The sequence below is a fragment of the Lepisosteus oculatus genome, chromosome 15 (genome assembly GCF_040954835.1).
Source record: "Lepisosteus oculatus isolate fLepOcu1 chromosome 15, fLepOcu1.hap2, whole genome shotgun sequence".
In the NCBI taxonomy this organism is placed as follows: Eukaryota; Metazoa; Chordata; class Actinopteri; order Semionotiformes; family Lepisosteidae; genus Lepisosteus; species Lepisosteus oculatus.
In genome coordinates this window covers 29970305-29990726 of record NC_090710.1, presented here as the reverse complement: position 1 = coordinate 29990726, position 20422 = coordinate 29970305, and the positions used below count along the sequence as shown (strand labels likewise).

At 35.8% G+C, this 20422-nt stretch overlaps 1 protein-coding gene across 14 annotated transcripts in view; it reads right to left on the bottom strand.

Annotated features, from left to right (window-relative positions):
* The window catches only part of dmd (dystrophin), a 726399-nt gene that overhangs the window by 361236 nt on the left and 344741 nt on the right, over positions 1 to 20422 (bottom strand). For all 14 annotated transcript variants that reach the window (XM_015364174.2, XM_015364177.2, XM_015364182.2 and 11 more), the window contains 4 exons: positions 20250 to 20387; positions 16526 to 16678; positions 15388 to 15570; positions 8757 to 8951 (listed from right to left, as the gene is read on the bottom strand). In XM_015364174.2, coding sequence (XP_015219660.1) covers positions 8757 to 8951; positions 15388 to 15570; positions 16526 to 16678; positions 20250 to 20387 — 669 coding nt within the window. The remainder of the gene's footprint in view (positions 1 to 8756; positions 8952 to 15387; positions 15571 to 16525; positions 16679 to 20249; positions 20388 to 20422) is intronic.

Here is a 20422-nt window from a genome sequence, read left to right as displayed (position 1 = left end):
TTTATACAATTAAGATAAGCACTTACAGTACTATTAGCTAAGCGATGAAACCTATTTCAATTTATTAGCAATACTTATGTCTTTAGGTATTCAGGCCTACCTGTTTTGTACGTCCAGTCATACAGACGCAATTCATTTTGCCTACTGCATATATTTCAATATTTACTTTAGGGTTACAAAATTGAATGCTTACATTGTTTGTTTTTTTTCTTCAATAACTACTGAGTACATATACAGGCCACGTCTGAAAGACTGAATGACAGGATATACTGTATAAGACATTTTTCAGTGGTTTTTATATGTGTAAATTAATTATTCACTAATAGGCTTCAGAGCCCACCGAAGCCGTGCACACCATGTATAATGTCCAGGAAATATTATACAGGTATATGGGAAAAAAATAGAACATGGCTTCTAAATAACATTCACTTGCAAATGGCTTACACTAAACACAGAACTGGAGAACATCCAGTGGAACCTTTCCAAGGTATTGGAAAATAAAAGTATTTATAATCTGCTGAAGCAACAAAGCCATATAAACTTTCCTTTAGGATATTTTCCAAAGAAGTTGCCACAGTTAGTAAACCCTTACCTCCTGATGTGATCAATGAGCATTATAACACAGGCTTTGAAAGATTGCAACAGTCTACTTAGCTTTATGCAATGCGATCCCACATGCGCAGATGCTGTTAGCTTGTGGTCATACCACCTCTCTAAAGATTACAATCCAGCATTCATATGTTAATACCAGCAACAAGAAATGGTCCAAATCTTTTTCAATAATATGTAAAACACTTGAATTTTTCCTAAGGCTTTCCCAGGACACACTGAAAGAGGAATTATGCTAATAAGAAATTAACATGAATTATAGCCATTCTGATGTGCACATTTGCTGGGTTAAAGGAATTGGTAAATATATCACATGGTTAAGGACTGCATCTCCAGATACTGTACTAATACTCCATGAAGCTCACATAAACATCTGATGAACAAGATTCTGCTATGAAGACCGCACGGACTTAACATACAGTACGACTAATTTATAGGAAATACAATTTGTATGCATCCTCTGCTGCAGAAACTACAATAAGATGCCAATAAATAATGCTCACCCAGAGATGAATGGGTCACCTGTTGACTTTAAAGACAGCCCCATTTAGTGTGACTGCTTTAAATTGCAATCACACTAAACAGCAGAGTAAAGCTATTCACTTTGTAAATGTTGTATTCAAAATAACATTTTCTAAGTCTGGATTTAGCTCTAGGCCCTTGTTATTTACACTATAACTGCTGTCTAACATAATCTAGCATGAGACAAGCACAATTACAACTCAAAAGAGGGACAAAATTATATAAAGTATCCATTCAGTTCTGTCGCATTAAATGAAATGATTGATTAATTTCTTTTAGCTAGTGTCCTTCACTTTACATTATTTGTGCTAGAAGTGCATCTTATTTATTAAAATTAAGGATTGCAGTAAGAAAAGGACATTACTTCTAAGCATTAAACAAATTGAGCTTCCTTATGAATGTAACATAAAGAGGAAAATGTACAGTAACTGATAACAAGAGACGGGGTATTTCTGTAAAGATACACTTTTTGGGGATCTATTGTGTTATTGATTTCTTAACATTCTTGCACATAATGTTTATTTTTGGCTATGTTCTGTAAAAGGTAAACGATAATGGTATCGTCACCTTCTGACATATAACTTCTTCAGTCTAAATTAGAGTATTTTATGTTGCTACAGGTTTATTAGTCAACTCCTGTAGGCTTTCCATTTAGCCAGTTAAGAAATTAGGCTTAAAATCTGTAAATTATTTTGAGGTATATGACTGCAAAAGGGGAAGCCTGTTGAAGTATATTTGTGCAACAAACAATAAACAGTTTACAACCCAGCATATCACAGCAAAGGCAAAATGAGAAGGAACAAAAACCCAAAAGCTACTGGGATAAATGATAAAGTACTTGTTGTTTCAGTGCTTTTGAATATCGTACCAAACAAAAGCTTATGTTAAGGGATGTTACATTATATTTAATATGCTCATCTATAATATGGGACAAAATTCTGGTTATAATGTAACCAGTAAAAGGGATGCAGAGAACTTCATGTTTTTAATATTGACCTGATTTAAGTATTCAAAATCCTCAAAGGCACTATTGAAGTAGACTAACCCAATGAACTTCAGTTTTGGGAATAGTTTTGGCACTTTGTTTACACAGAGAGTTATGGGGGCCTAGAGACAAGCTATCCGGGCATATTGAAGCTGATACCTTGACCTCTTTCAAGAAACAGCTTTCTTCCAGAAACATCTTTGGGTCAAATAGGTACTCACAACCAAATCAGCTGGACAGGGTTAATGGCCTCCTTTCCTCTATGATCTTATTTGTTTTCTCAACATTTCAGAATTTTACACTTCTAATCAGTTAAAGTAAACTTTGTTAAGTAGATTATGTACAATGGGTGTCTCAAGGCTGTTGGTTAGATTTCAGTTAGAAAAAGACTGAAGGTCTGGTATATTTTGTCTGCTGCATTATCTGATATTGTTTAGAGTACTAGACCAAGACAACAAAACAAATGTGCCAAATTTCTCATAACTTGAGTAACTTAAGAGAGATCATATCCAAGTGCCCTCACTGTCTAGACTTTTTATGTACTATGTGTTAGTGGAGAGAAAGAAAAGTTACTGAGTTACTGAGAAAAGTTACTGATGTTACTGAGAGTAAATTTACAGTATGTATCTTCCTGTCAGGGTTTCCAAAATTAATGATCAAGGGTAAATATAAGACCTCAGTAAAAGTGAAATATGTTAGGATCCATCTTTATTTGTTAACATGCAATTATTAGACAGGAAGATGCAGTAGATTCTTAATTCATTAAGAATAACTGAAAAGTTTTTGCCTTTCCTGTACCATCTCTCCTGTATCTTTTGAGATACCTTGCACATGCAGCACTATTCAGATTATTTCCTTGGCAGAATTTGAGACCCAGAGTACAACAAATGAGTTCAACCATTACATCAATTAGAATTTGAGACACAGCAGAAGCAGTTATTAACACATAACTGTTTATTTCAAAGGATGACTATTTTTACATATCACATATATACTGTACTTTAATACTGTTACCAACAATTCTTTAGAAAAATAGCTTGATTGGTATTGCTGTGGTCAGTAACACTGATTGGTCCACAATGGTTAAAAATATTTAACAGTGATTCAGATTTTCTTAATTACTTACAAACGTATTTTTATGAAAATAACGTGTATAACTCACTGTATAATTAACTATATCAAAAACTATGGTATCTTATGCTACTGACATCATGTTACGGTAAAATCAATAAGCTATCTTGTCACACACATATTTTGATTTTTATGGACATTTTCATCTTTTTGACAAGTTGTGAATAATAATATCCTGAGTCTCTTACAACAGTCACTTAATTTTAGGTTCATTTTCCCAGACGTATAGTAGTTCTTGTCACCAAGGTGTCTGCCTATCTTCATTCTAGCTGAGCTCTACATCTCCCTGTAGCTCACAAGTGACAACCCATTGAAGCTCAGCAGGTGTGAGCCTGGTCAGTACCTGGATGGGAGACCTCCTGGGAAAAACTAAGGTTGCTGCTGGAAGAGGTGTTAGTTGCGCCAGTAGGTGGATCAAATTTCCCCATTACAGTAATGGAAACACTATACGGTAAAAAAGGCGCTGTCCTTTGGATGAAATGTAAATCCGAGATCTGGACTCTCTGTGGTTATTAAAAATCCCAGGGCGTTTCTTGAAAAGAGTAGGAGTGTTACCCCAGCATCCTGGCCAGATTTCCCCCTGAACTTTACCAATCATGGCCCCCTTATAATCCCCATCTATGAACTGGCTTCATTACCCTGTTCTCCACACTGATAGCTGATGTGTGGTGAGCATACTGGCGCACTATGGCTGGTGTACACATCATCCAGGTGGGGCTGCACACTGGTGGTGGAGGGGAATCCTAAAGCACTTTGAGTGGAGTTTCCAGAAAAGCACTATATAAGTGTAAGCAATTATTATTATTATTAGAGGTACTTATTTGAATTAATATTTTAATTCATACAGTATGTATAATCATCTTGATCTATTAAAACATTGCAAATGTAACTTGAAATCTTTATCAATTGTAAGAGCTGAAAACAATAATAATAATAATAATAATTGCTTACACTTATATAGTGCTTTTCTGGACACTCCACTCAAAGCGCTTTACAGGTAATGGGGACTCTCCTCCACCACCACCAATGTGCAGCATCCACCTGGACAAAAACATTATTCTAATCAGCCACATTATTAGTTTAATAAAGAGTTCAGTTAAGTAATCAAGAGCACCTGATTCTTATTACTTATTTCAGTTATGATGCTTGCCCACTAAGTTATGCCACCACTTCTATTGTATATACTCTCAGTACTCAAAATAATTTTGCAGGCCTTTATCTTAATTAGTTGAAGCACAATTTACAAATGTCCACAAAAACTATAAAAAAGAAGGTAAGACAATTCAGCCCTTTGCAAACCAGAATGCATTTATGGTTTTAAAGTGTTATTACAGTTGTGTGCTATAAACTACATATGATGTACTGTAAAGCTGGCAAAATACAGAGCCTGAAAGGACCATTATTTTTTCACATGAAAAATACCTTTAGTATACTTCAAGTATAAGTAGTATACTTATACTTTACAAAAAAATCAAAATCCAAGATAAAAAAACTGACTTGGAATGATTTAGTTCAAAATACTGTATCTAACCCTGCCCCCTCCTGCATGTGACTCTTAACCTTACAGACAAATCGCTTAACCCCTTCACTAAACAGTAAGCAGCATTTTCCTTTTTTAGTGCCAGTTATTGACAGAGATGAATGCTTTCAGAAGGGAATAAATATTCATTGAAGGTTCTCCAATTAAACGTATAATCTTCCCACATCCTATGAGTGCACCAGACCCATCTGGCTTTTGCCAGAGATTTATTTGGATTTCAGATGGAATAGTGCCCACAACCACATCTCTTGACAATTTAATAGTCAAGCTAAATTAAACCAATGGCTGTACTTACTTGTAACCACAGCAATCAATATCATTAAATATGGTGTCAGATACTATCATATTAGATATGTGTGAGGGAACAGGTGATTAGCTGAAGATGTAAATCAGTCATTATGGGTCTACAGCTTTAAGAAAGACAACTTTCTATTGGTGAGTATAATTTTTTTTAGGTCAATAATCTCTCTGACAAATCTCCCTCACATATTGGAAGAACAGTCAAATAAACCCTTGTCATTCATTTTTAATTAACAAATTAAGTTTAAACAGCCACTTTGTGGTGTGGATGAAATTTTCTGAGGCAACTGTATAGAATGATGTAGACTGACATTTAAAGATAATATGCAGGTAATCTACTTAATGAGGAAACTAATTAAACACTTGAGACTGACAGCAGGATTCAAAAGGGTTTGTTTCAGACAGGAAGGGCTGTATAAAGACACATGTAATGAAATAGTTGAAAGTGAAAACCCAGTGGACAAGATGATACAATTCTGGTTTTAAACAAGACTCAAAGAAGAGAACAATGCTGCCCCAGCCTACTGGTACTGCTCTCATACAGTTGAATTCTCAGAGCTTAGGAAACAAGTTTCATTTCAAACTCCCATGCAGAAACTCCAATCTTATTCCACAGCCTTTCAATGAAATGTGAGGCTGTTTTTTTGTTCTTGTAAAAAACATACTTCACTACAGTAGCTTCTAAAGCCTGCGGTTCTGAAATAATGCATGATTGTACCCTCCATGATCAACTAAATCTACTAGAGAAAACCAATCAATAACCAATCAAGATTACTGATTTGTTTGCTTCTTTAACCTTTCAGTCATTCAGCTTGATGTGTGTTTTGATTTATCATCTTGCAGTATATTTCCATGGAAATCTACTGTTCACAGATGACCTTGTGAATTTGGGGGTAAGGGGTAGTCTTGGAAGCCCTGCATCCCAATGATGCCAGGGCTTCAAGTAAAGTAAAGTAAAGTAAAGTAAAGCCCTGTTTGGATGCACCTTTCTGCCTGCACTTTTGGGTAAAGCTTTATGCCCTCTTCCTGGTGGAGTAGCAGACAGTATGTTAGCCTTGACCATTTTCATGATGGACTCCACAGTCAATACTAGGGTGCCTTCACTTGGCATCGATACTCCTTCATCTGAGGTCTTTGGACAGTTTTTCTCCTGTGTTCAGCCTTCTTGAAAACCCAGTAGCAACCAAGGAAACTTTTAAAAATACAGAAGATAATCTAAATAAACACCGGTACAAGTATTAAGAAAAGAGCACAGGAACTTTTCCTACTGGAATTGTGCACACTTCTTTCATCTGAGCTCCAGAGAGAAATGGATCTGGTGTTTTAAACTGAGACTGAATTAGAATGAAACTCGATGTAATAATAATAAATGACTTGAATAGGTTTTCATTTATTGAATACCTGTAACTAGTTTGTTTTCCTAACAAGTTCATTTTCCCAGTTCTTTTTAATTAAACAGGGCTCCTTTAATGCAAACACATAATTAGGCCCGCCAGGCATTTCGGTGCTAATTCTGCACCTTACCACTTACATGAATAATGAAAGTGCATTTAAAAAAAAAAAGATTTTCTTTCATCCTCGTTTGGTGGTGTTCACTATAACCAATTCCCATTAGGAAAAAAAGTATATTTTTATTATCTATTTATTATTATATATTTCAGTCCTAATTTAAGGCATATTTCTTCCACCACACCTTTTCCAGAAAGGAACCTTATTGAAAACCTCCAGTAGGAGAAGATGGTTTGCTATTATTACTGAATGAACATCTGTGACACAGTAACATATACTATATTATACAGTATTTAGTCTATAATAATATTCTCAAATCATGATATTCCGGTGGTCCTATTTCAAGAAGCAGGTGCATAGGGCATCACAAAAAGCCCTTTATCTTCTCTTGTGTGATAACGGGTATGTGGGCCTGCTGCCAGGCCTGCTTAATATCCCCTGCCAAGCCTCATCACCTTGACCTGCAGAAACCATCTTCCATCAGCGCTAGAGGGTAAGCAAGCGTTGGCATTTATTCACTAAAAGGACCACTGCCAGGTTGATTTGAGCAGACTTCATCTGATTTGTGTCTGCACGCACATGGGGCCACGCTGAATGACCTTGGCTTGTTCGACAAGAATCTGCATGGGAGTCAACACAGATGAGTCCAGGTCATTTTCGAATGCGGCAGGACTCGAAGCTAAAAGCGTTCGAACATGCAAAAAATGTGAAGTTTTAACAGGAGCAAAGCTCTTTGACAGCGTGGCGGCTCAAGCTCATAAGTTCTTGAGCGGACGTTCATCCGCTCAGATGGAAAAAACAAAACAAAACAGAAAACAGATCATAATAAAACCGTACTGTTTCATTTTATAGTTACAGCAGTGAGACTTTCAGCAGGATCCTTGTGGGATACTTCTGTGGAAATACGTGAGGTGCTTTTGCACGCCAGGTACCATGTTTCTATAGAATATAAATGTGAACATTTGTTCATTTTTGCCCCATGCAGATATTTCTCCTCATTAAACGAGGTTATCCTTGCAGAACATATGTATTCATAAGACTCACAGGAAGAAGCAGCAGGTGGAGTTCAATTATAAAAGGGTCCAATGCTATTTTGTATTGTAGCCCAAAAAAAAGAACATCAGTCTAACCAAAGTGGTAAAAACTGTTAGAACTGCTACTGTACTTGCACTGTGGGTTGGCAGTTCTAAGACGTGGATGGCAGGACAATATACAGTACATTTCCAGAGGAAGCAAGTATGCAGTTTTCTTCACTTCGTGGCAGGTACAGGGGTTATAATAATGAGCTGAGATGATTGACAATTGGTGCATATACAGTATATGTTCCACATTTAAATTGTATGGTGTGATTGGCAATAAAAAAATGGTGACGTGCATTGATAGGTAAGCTCTTCCTGCGGAAAGGGGAAAAGGCTCAGAAAAGTCCAACCACATTGTATTTAATACTTTATATTTGACATTATTTGTTTCACTTAAATAATTAGAGACTACTAGACAACTGTTTATTTTTATTTTATGCAGTACATTACTGCAAAATGAATGCAATTGAAAAAGAATGTAATACTGTATAAATTCTTTCTTCTCGCCTCCAAGAGAAAATGAAAACATTCAGGCTTTCAATAGACACTGTAGGGACATATTAATGGTCAGGTACACACCGATTCATTAAACACAAAAAGCAATTAACTTTATTAATACGTAAACTGGACAGAATATTTAAGGTATCTTTAATTAATATGATGAACAGTCATGAATTCTAAACAAAAATCCAATTTTGCAAGAAGTACTCTATTTGCATTCATTCACCTAGGGTTTTGTATATATTCACCTCACCACACACAGTGATAGTGTGTCGCTCGGTGAGTTAGAAAGCAGCTCATATTGACTGTAATTGCTTTAAATTTAAGATTTTTATATTAAGCCGTGAATATAATGTCGTCGGGATTCACCGAGACATAAACCAGAACGGTTTAATTAAAGCTTACAGCTTAAATCAGAACGAATTTGATTGAACTGCATCTAGCTATACAAACTTGAGGTAAATGTAAGTGCCATTAATCAAATTAGTAACTGCCCAGAAACCAGAAGCCCTGCTACTGTAGTTCCGTCACATGCACTCCACAGCTCTCCTGCCCTCCTCTATGTCTCCTGAGCGCTCACCTTCAGACAGTCTTCTTGCTTGACCAGGTCATGGTAGGCTCCGGCCCAGTACTCAGGGGAGTTGAGGAGGAACTCTATCTCCGCTACAGAGTGCAGAAGCTGGCGCAGCTCTGCCAGGTAGGTAGAAGGCACATGAGGGCTCTCCGCAGCTGGTCCTTCAGTCTTTACCACTCTCGTCTCCTCGTAAACCGAATGCTGGGTTTAGACACACAATGACAATTACATTTCTTTGTACTGTACGAGCAAACGGCACGGATGCATTCTTCTTGTTGAAAGTAAAATGAAAAATATGGCCAAACACAAACCTGACAACTGTTCCGTATTTTTTTCAAAATATTTAACGGTGGATTTGATAGACATACCAGAGGTATATCATAAGAATATTTTGAATATCTGTAATGATATATTTCAAGGTGTTCATATATATTTATATACTCATATATTTATACAGATCATTTTTAAAATGTACTATAAAATGTACTATAAAGGCCACACTAAATATCGAGATTGGTACAATATATACAGATTCAAGCCAATGGTGATAGGCTGGATGGGCTGGTAAAATAACTTTTCTATTTAGAAAACGCTTAATTTCCAACAGAAAGTCTCGTTACTGGGGGCGGCTTTAAATTACATACTGTAGAATAATTTAACCCTCCCTACGGAGAAAAACAAAGTTTTCTCTTCTGGCTTATTAGTTTGCCCAATAAAAACACCTATTTGATGACCAAACATTTCAACTGCCAATAAACCCAGGGAAGCCATTTCATGCAAGTGTCCCTTTGAATGTTTTTGTTCCTGCGTCTTTACTTTCTTTGTGATAGCTTTGGCTTCTTTTCTACCTAGACTTTGCACCCTTCACAAAGTATTCAAATTATTTCACTACCATCATCTTTAAAGACGCCAAAGGAAACCTCATCCTTTCCTCTCTTTCACCTGTCACTTTCAGACATTCTTTGCTGGAATAACTACTACGAAAAACAAACTTTGCAGAAACAACATCAGAGAATAAAGCATCTGTCTTATCTTTGCTCACTTGGTTTCTAGCAATCAATATCTATCCATGAATCTTAAAACTATTTGTTAAAAGTATCACCAGGAATCGGCATCAGAAAAGATGGTTTTGTTTTCTAAAAAAATCCTTTAAACGTCATGTGTATATGCATGTGCACTTAATTTCAACTTCTGTCCTCTCAGCAGAGAACAGATCAATACCATAACTCATCACTCATTATGATGTTTCTTAATCTCGCTTATCTGCTTCAGTCCATACATTACTTCAGCTTATACCTCCTGATCTTCTCTTTTCGCTCACTTCAATTCAGCAGATGTAAATCAAGCCAAAATCACGACAAGTACAGTATAATTTCTGATTTGCTCTCGGTGCTCCAGGTAATCTATTTCAAGAGCATCTCTAAGACTGAACCAGTGGCACGGATGTGAGTATGATAGGGAAACTGTCTAGTGAGTCTGCCCTCAATAATTTATAAAAGCAGACGAAGCATAAAATAAGCATTAGATTGGGATACATGTTGTAAACCCTGAACTCGGCTCATCTGAAAACCACTGCATAAGAATAAGGCAGATGCATTAGTGTGTAAATTAAAATTATAGGATAAATAAATACAACAAGGATTATTTGCTGACATGGGAAACGTAAAATAGTTTTGACTACACATCTTTTAGAATGTATATACGTACACAGTACAGTAGCAGCTTTCATTAAACACAAAAAAATGTTAAACATTACGTCACCTCGGAAAGACATTACTTTTATAAATAAAATTGTTGCATTCTTATTTGTGTGTCTATACGCTTGTATAAAAAGAGAAAATACTTTGTGACAGGAGACTATTAAAGCATTGTTAATCTGTTAATTGTTGACACGATTACTCGTCTGATTCTGAGTTTGTGAAATCTCAGAAGCGAAGCCATGCTGGTTCTGGAAAACCAAGTGGCTGCTGTGAGTGGTGGTAGTAGTAGATACTGGTAAGAAGTGCTCAGAAATTCCAGAACACTGCTGGAGTATGTGGAAATTTACAGATGAAAATTTAAACTGACTGTTTAGTCATTAAAGATTTCTTGGTACTGTTCACAAAATCATGAGTGTTAACCCCAGTATTGTGGATACATTTCAGTCTGGGTTTGTAAATTCTCGTGAACCTAAAGTTTCTTAATTTTCTACCTGATCTGGTGTGTAGTCAGGCTGTTTGTGCACATTAAGTGCTAAGCATTTGCAAGTGTAGCTCTTTGGGAAGAAAAACAGGACAGTAATGTAAAAATTTGTGGTTATTAGTAACTTTAAATTTAAGTTTGCAACATGCTTCTCCTGTGAACGAAGATAATCTGAGTGTACAGCGTTTTTTTTACAATTTATTTTTAAGTTTCAGATTATAAGAAGTCAGCTGTAGTTTAATTAGGTAGTATATTAATTACCCCCAATTTCTAATCAGCTTCTCCCTGAGAAAAATCTCTGACTATAGCCCTCATGCTCCAGTTCACTCAGGTACCTGTGAGGTACTGTACCTGCAGTAAGACAATCTGAATGAAATCTGGCCATTCAGGAATGGCCAATAAAAAGATATTTATTTTGATCCTTGCCTAAATAATATGATTTATACAGTGTACGGATATACAGTTTATCAAATGTTTGATCTGCTATCTATACTCAATTATATTGCAGTGACAGCGCACACTTGTGATTGTCCCAGACTTGGTCACATTTCACAACATGTGGCAGACGATAACTGTGTCAACTACAACACTTGGGTGCCATGAAAGAGCCATACTGTAATTCTAATTCTGAGTTAGAGGTTTACCAATATGCAATTGAGGCATCCAGGCAATAACAGCTGGTAACATTATAACTCCAATATAATTCAGGGGCCAACAATGTTGTCTCATACAGTAGTTACGTTGACCATATAATGTGATCTTATAACAACACATACTGTAGCTTCTGTCTTCCATCATCTAACGTACTGTAGCGCATCCTCGCACAGCAAGGCTCACACATGCTTTTCCTCTTCGATCGGGGATTAATGTCACACACTGCCCCCATTATCATTAGATTTAAATCCGACATCTGTGAGAAAAGATGGCTAGGCACATGACATGGCCATTGTCTTATAGAAAGCATGGAGCCCCACATCTCCATGGTCTGAGTCTCGGCCAATGACTGAAGTGTGTGCGGCTGGATCACTAACACAGAGGTACCTCACTTGAAAGCACCATGTGACCAGGCACAATACAATATTTCTGATCAAACAATTCATATTTCTTTTCAGTCCTTATTCAGCATGTTTTCAGCTACACTGGATATTACATAAGAATTGCTGTTCTGAGAACAGCTCTCCCCTGAACACAAATCGCTTTTCTGATTAGAAATGGCCTTTTTTGAGGTACCACACAAACAAGGCTGTAATCAATAAGTGAAGAGAGGTGAAAAACAAACTTGTTGAGGAAAAAAGAAAATGTCCTTAGCCAACATGTGATGCCCTTGTTTTATAATTTACCTTGGTTACTGAATTAAAACAACAATCAAGGAAGAATTCCATTGAAAATCATCACTTTGCTATTTCATGTAGGCCATATGCCTAAAATGTTTAGGCAAAGATTCTATGTACTCGTCCTTTGCAGCATTTTATCGGTACATTAAATATAACAGTTAAATTCTACACTAATACCATGTGAGTAAGATTAAACACATTTGGTTATATTTCAACAAGCTCCAATGGAAACTCCCAACAGCGGGAGAAAAAATATAATCTAATGGCTGTCGTCACAGTTTGAGTTAATTGAAAGAATTCATTAAAAAGATTAAAAGAATAATGATCAAAAACTCTCAATTTTAGAGAATCTGGAATGGGTCTGAACATCTACTGTGTGTTGATTTATTTGGCTCAAGCTTCCAGCGTTTATTTAATGCATGAGTCGTGCTATTCAATTTTCCATTGTCTCGCTAGCTCGGAAAGGTTTTTGTAATAAAGATGTCAACAGTTTAAAGTGAATAAATATCATTCTCTTATGGGACACTAAAACCATTGCATACATAAATCAATGTTCAATCTTTCGTTGATCCATTGTCTCTGGCACTTGCTTTGTCAAACTAGATTCCCTGTATGTTTATAAATACCTCACATTTATTAATGCCTAACTATAGTTACTGGGAAAGAGGCACAAAACTAATGGGTGGGGCCAATCCACTTTTTTGTGAATGTTGTTGTGAATGCTGGAAAAGTAATCAGAAAACTGATTATTATATGTTATTTTTATGATATTTTACCGATTTTAAAAATATGAGTGTGGAAACTTGAAAAGTACTGTAGGATGAAATTATTAAAAGAGACTGATTACTGTTTGTGCAGTTTGATTACATATATTTCTAATACATTGAAAATAAAAGAAACAACAAGTGATGAAAGATTCAATGTTCAGTGTGGAAGGACCATATTTTGTACGTTGCATGATATTTACTAGTGTTTTTATTATTTTGTATATTAGATTTCCCAGCACTGAGGATATTGGTTTTAAAGAAAGTTTTGTGTTTTTTTTCATAAGTGCTATAACACCTACCGGGAACATTCCATAAATATATTGTATTCATTAATAATTTCTCTTCAAAGAACTTTTTAGAATATAAAAGTCACAATCCTAAAAACTATTTAGCAAAAACAAAAATCAGTGCAGTCTTTTAATACTACTTCTTCATTCTTATTATATTTAACCTTTACATTTCAATGGTCAGGTTCCATATGAAGATAGGATGCAAATTTAATCTTCGTAGCAATAATTCAGATTCCGACAATTATGTAAAATGAGACACCAAATGCACGCACTGAAACCCTGATTATGTATGTTGTTGTGCGTACCGTAAAAATAATCATAAAACTGATTGTTTATTGCGCTTCTTATATGAGCTGTTGAAGATGTTGTTAAATTGCTCATACTATAATAAATCTCTTTCATGAAACAATTAATTTGAATTGTGACATTTCATTACCTGTCGGAAAATAAATATATCGGTAACATATTGGCAATGTGCAGTATTACACTGGCTGTATTCAACACCAAATTGATTTGAAAGTATTAATTATTCATGAAATAAATTCCCAATAACATATGTTAGATTGGGGGTCGTTTTTTTAATCTGAAAAGTGCTTAAAATGTATTTAGAGGAAAAATTTGATATACTGGTATATTCAAAATTGTATGTTACTCATATACCCACACATACTGTATACTGTCTATATATAGTTCAGGGTTACAGAGAAAGCAGAATTCGAAATCTGTACAGAAAGTTCTGCCACTTTACATTTTGAATCAGCATGAGTTAATTAATATTCACCCTCTTAATATATAGTGTATACTGTATACTGTATATATGAGATACAGTATTGCTCATTTGTTGCAGTTATTTTTTTATTAAATGTATTAATGTGATTTTATAAAATAATGTAAGAATGAGACTGAAGTGGTGAAGATCAACAGAGAAACAAAAAAAAGACAAACAGAGAAAGAATGTCAGGTAAATCCAGTAGCAATTTGAGTTCTATTAGTAGCATTACCAGTAGTACCAGCAGTAGCAGTAGTACACAGTTTCAAACCCTATTATTGCTCATTTTTAGGTTTTGGTTTAGTTTAATCTTCATTCATTATTTTATGCATTTGTGTGTTAGGGAGGGAGCAGGGGCAACCAGATTAGCTTTGCAAATGGCATTTGTATGCCTGGAATTTTTTTAATTTCCTTTAAATCCAATTTAATTGATATTTGTATTGCATCTCTAGACACATAAACTGGTTTGGCCATATTGTTTTCACCTTAAAAAGGAATCCAGCTTCCTTTCTGTTGAATAAAAAAGTACAAATAAACTCAGGAGTTATTTTGTATTAATGTGTCATTCATACTCTAATTTGTATGAAAGTGATTTAATAAACCTATTATAAAGATGTTGCATGCCCCGATGCGTGATCATCTGGAGCACAGTTTAATACGATTAAACTCGCACTGAATACATTTCAAATGACTAGTGTCAGCTTGGTAAATATTTGTGTGATGTAAATTTACAAATCAACAGCCTTCTAGAATTTCCTTTGTGGAAGTCAAAGGAATCCTAGACACGCAACACAAGGCCAAAGAACAACTTTTTCTGTTGTCCTAAGAGTAGATACACAGAGAAATTGAGCATTTAGAGCAGATACTGTATGACTAAAACGTGTCAGAGATGGAACGTATTATGCAAAACCTAAGAGAACAGACATATACAAAAATTGACACCAGGTGCTTCCACGAGTTAAGAATATGAAGACAACAAAAATAGCATGGCCCACACAAAATGTTAGTGGCAAATAAATGAGGCAAAAGAAATCAACATTTATTTCTTGTACTCCATGTTTGAGAAGCTAAGACGTCTAAACCTCTTTTCTTCTTGGGTCTTTCTGAAAACCAAGACTGAGGACATTCCAGTAGCTTACTGCACTGTCTCCGCAGAAAAAAACCCAAACCAAAAACAAGTAGATTGTTTTTTTTTCCCATCTCAGACACAGTTAGTGGCGCTTGGTACTTCGTTAGTAGCAGCTGCAAACGATACTGTTTGCAAGGAGGAGGAGGTTGGGGTGGGGGGTAACTCACAATTTGTGCAAAGTTCTGTCTTCGGAACTGAGCAAATTTGCTCTCTATTTCTTGCCAGCGTTTGTTGAGCTGGATCAGGTTGGGCTCCACTGCCTTTGCAGCCCCGTCCCTTGACAAGCTTTGAGCTTGTCTATTCACAGCATTCAGGTCTTCTCTCTTCTGCTCCAGCTCCGCATCAATCTCCTAGTGAGCAAAACCAATAGAGGACCCCAAGGCAGTTAGCGGACTAAATGAAACTCAAAACTCAAGAAATAAAAAAAAACAAAGTTAAAAAAATTATAAAGCCAGTTGTCAGGAGGCACTTATCTCCCAATTTATTTAAGCAGTAAATCTTACATTTAAAATGAATTTAATTCCTGTACACAGAAGCTAAGCAAAGGTCTTGCATCTTTTATTGCAGGATTGCCGTGTTGTTGGCTCAACTACATAACTCAATTAAAAACTGAAAGGAGCAACTTTATTTGAAGCTCGAGGGCTTTTCTTTGATGTGTAATGAAACACTTTTTTATTTGGGAGGAAGGGGGTGGGTGAGAATGTGGTTTATGTTGTCAAATATCAAAGAGCAGATTTATCATCTGAGGGACTATGATACTTCTGAAGCTAACACATCTAGTGGGTTCAGGCTCTCTTTTTCTGCTAAAAAACTCATTAGACAAAACGAAGCAAAGGTAATGAGGCAGTGAAATGAATAAACAAAAAAAAAGACAAAAAGGTGATTTCAATAAATTTGAGCATAAATCTGCATTGGTGGGATTATGACGAGTGAGACAATGCTTCTGGACAAAAGAAGATCTTAACATGACAAACAGGTCGTCCACTTATCGAAATGTTTTGATCATCTGTAACAAAGACACACAAAGTCAAATCAAGCCCATTTTCAGAATGCAGAACAAAATTTCTACTTCTACAGTAACAAATTCACCTTTATTGCTTGTCAAAAAACAAATCACAATCTTCTCATTTATTACAACACACAAGTATTGATACTATTTTAAAACAGCATTTGGTCAACAGCTAAGCACTGTTACAGTACTTTATATGATTGTAACACGTTTCTAAAATAGAAAAAAACTGTATACAGAAATACAGCATACAGTAGTAGTCATTACCTTTTTATAGCTTTACTGTAAATTATTACCTTAATCCTTTCTTCGTCTCTTGGGTCGGGAAGGCTAGCTACCCGTTTCTCTATGTCATCCAGCCACTGCAGCAGGTCATGAGACTGCTTCTTATACTGGTACCATTGGGGAGAAATGGCCAGGGCTTTCTTCTTCCTTAGCGACCTCAGATCCTACGTAACATTTATACGTGGTCAAAATAAAAAAAGATACAAATTACCGTATGTGAACGTTAATTTTGGATTGCTCTTTCACACCCTCCCTTCAGAGGAGGTTACAGCATGGTTTATATCACAAAGTAGGGAAAAACAGGGCAAACATTTCTGCTTGGAATACATAGCACATTTTACATACTGTACAGACTGTGTATCGTTGTTTCCAATGAGGATTCCATGTTAACTCTTAGACCAGCAGTCTTTTAAGTCTTTGGTCTTTGGGCTCCAGGGTTCAATGAAAGCTTAGCATGAACTATTGAACCTCTGCAGTTAGGGAAACACTCCTTGGCCCATGTGTTGGGTTCCTTAGCCCCTGGAGACAAATATACAGTATGCAGCACTCTACACCAGGGGTCTCGCCATGATCTTTCGGGTGGGGCACCATGGTTTTATTTCATAGAAATTCCCCCTAGACAAGCGTCTTTGTATGGAAGCCATGGAGAAAAGAATATTACTGTGTTACGTTGAGATAGCATTGTGTTGTTTCACAATTATTAATAACGAACCTGCAAACAGTTTGCAACCAGAATGCCATCTTCATAATGAAGAATAAAAGAATAACATCAAGCTGCCTTTGGTGGTAAGTAATTAGTATAAAGCAAAAATGTTTAATACATCTATTTTGAGGCAGTAGGTATTACTCCTAGAAATCTAGCATTCCTAGGTTAAACGTGTATAACCATTAAGACATATGATTAGAAGGACTGCTACATCCATGAGGTAATGAGTGCATGGCGTACAGCCCATTTGACATTGACATTGGAGACTTGGCTGATGACATTTCAAGCATGGCCTAACGAGACACTGCACCAGTTTTCAAAAACAATCAAACAATCTATGTAAGTGTGTTCTGGGTCAATGTGGAAAAAAAGAAAAAACTATTCTGAGAAATGAGGCTCTGAAAGTTTTAATACACAAACTACTTGTATGAAATGTTTTTTTTCAGCACTTTATTAAATGCTGAATTATTTTACCAAATTCAGCTTCAAATTACTAAACTATTAAGCTTAATCTAAGACCCTTCCGAAAATAATTATTCAAGTTACTGAATGTTAGCAACAGTCTTCTTGAAAGTAAATGGGATGCATTTCAGAAACATTGATAGGCATTAGCATAAACATGCCATGTACTGTAGCACTACCTCACTGGATGGAATTGTGAACAGAAAACCTTCTCTTCAACATAAGACTAATTTATACAAAGCCATACTCATCACCAATAATATCAAGTCAAAGACTTGGCCAAACAGGTAAGCATTTAGTTCTACTAGCAGTATAGATGATTTCAATTCTAATCACTCCTATACTACATCTATAGAATTTTCAATACTACTAAGTAACACTATTTAGTCTTTTTTAATATTGCAAGAAAATAAATTTAACTTTTGAGTGGTAAGTGATTAAAGATGATCAGTATTTCAACAGCATAAAATTTACAATCAACAGAGGGCATTCAGTCCATCTAAAACTTTTGCTGTAATTGTTTAGAGGATTACTGTACATCCAGCCATCTCCTAGGTGATTACATGAAATCTAATATTTTAATTAATAATTTCTATTCCTCAGTTTTTACATCCTAAAGGTAAAACATCTTTTAAACACTTTCAATGTTATTTAATATCAAAGGAAAAATAAAAAATGAAAGACGTCACTACTATTTTTCATTATAATGGATTTAAACTATTGTGTCAGAAAAAAATAATTTTACCAAAATGGTATTAGTTATCCAAATTCATTTTAAGATACACACAGTAGAGAAGAGCTACTTTTTCAAGTAGTTGACAAAACAAAACAAAATATATATATATATTCACCAGTCATGTCAGGGAGTGAAAATCTTTCATGCCTTTCTTCTTAATGTAGACAGTTTGATGGCAGAGGTGTGAATACAGTTTCATAGTAATTCAGAAAAAGCAGCGTTCCTGCATTCATCTCAGCCTCTTATTTAGCCATGCTCAGAAATCTGCTGGTAAGATGAAAGTCCCAGAGGAACTCAACAGGAGAATTTGATGAGAAATCAAAAGCAGTGGATACAAAGGTTATTGATTTCTTTCTCTAAGCCTGTGCAAAAGAAGTGTGTGTGTTTGCCATAAATGAAATAGCCTATCTTAGCTCTTTGCTTGGAGGATAATACCACATACTGCTCTTTCATCTGGGAGCAGAGAAGCAAACCCCACTTTATGGGACAGAGGCTAAGAATACCTGCAACAGTGAAAGAATGATTGTGGGACTGACAAGGAAATCAAAAATAGGTTATGACCGAATTATTAGTAGCTTTGCCTTTGTGCTGGCATTGAAGATATAAAAACAATGCAAAAGGAGAAAAACTATCTCCTTGGTAACAGTTGTACGCAGGCAGGTAAAAAAAAATGTTATTATACCCAAGTCGCCATAGAAGTGAAGATGAATAAAGTGAAGTGCGTTTTACACATATCTACACATCTTTGTTCATGTTCCCACTGGATTTTAAAAATATACTGTACGGTAAATAACGTTTGTCTCCTTTCGAATACACTGAAATTAAAGTTTTCAAAATAAATACCTTCATCCATACAGTATATCGTAATACTCCACTGAACGATATGCAGTATCCTGTATATCTTATAATTTGTAGAATAACTCAGGATTTCTCAAGATCGCAGCTGTTTGTAAACATATTCAGACTACATATAAAAATCATGATTGTTTAAAAGTATTTTGGATATATTTATATTGAATATTGTAATAAAAGCTGTATGTTAATTGGAATAAGATTTTTGCCAAAATTATGTATCATCATTGCAACGCATTGACGCTAACATGAAAGAGGACTCTAACACTTCACAGTTATCTCTGGCATTCTTTCATTGTTTCATAAAAGATTCAATGCCTAATTTTCACTTTGATACACATAATACATACTGTACATGACTAATGAAGAGTTGCAGGTACCTAGCAGCTGTGGAAGATTATCTAGTCATTATAAACACTAAATGGTGCAGGGCAGTCCGGTGACTCTGTGACTAAGGATCTGCGCCTGTGGCTGGAAGGTTGCTGGTTCGTATCCCGCGGCCGGCAGAGGAATCCTACACCGTTAGACCCCTGAGCAAGGCCCTTAACCCCAACTGCTCCAGGGGTGCTGTATAAATGGCTGACCCTGCGCTCTGACCCCAAGCTTCTCTCCCTTTCTGTGTGTCTCTTGATGAGAAAGTTGGGGTCTGCGAAAAGACAAATTCCTAATACAAGAAATTGTATATGGCCAATAAAGTGATCTTATCTTATTAAAAAGACATTCTTTCAGAGCCCTGCAACTCCATAGGCTTCAAATTCTAAAGTGAATGTACTATATATTGAATGAGTTTAAAAGGCTGAAATTCTAGACTCCTGTTCTGACGGGTATTTTCTTTATTTGCAGCTTTAGGGTTCATATGGCTTAAACTTCCACCTCCTGCCCAGTTCTGTAAGTTGAAGTCTGTTCAAAGCTTCTAAAAAAACAAAAACGTATGGATTTAATGAAAAAGTGGCATCTGACAAGTGAGAAATGACCATACCTTGACAGTGTTGTATTTTGCATGCAACAAATTTAGTTTGATTCGGATCTCCTCTCGTTTCTTCTCATCCGGGACTCTGTGATGCAGCTTCTCTCCTTTCTCCAAAAACTCCTTCACTGCCCCTTCTTCATTGTCCTCCTAAATGGGGAAACATCAAAAATAAAAACATAACA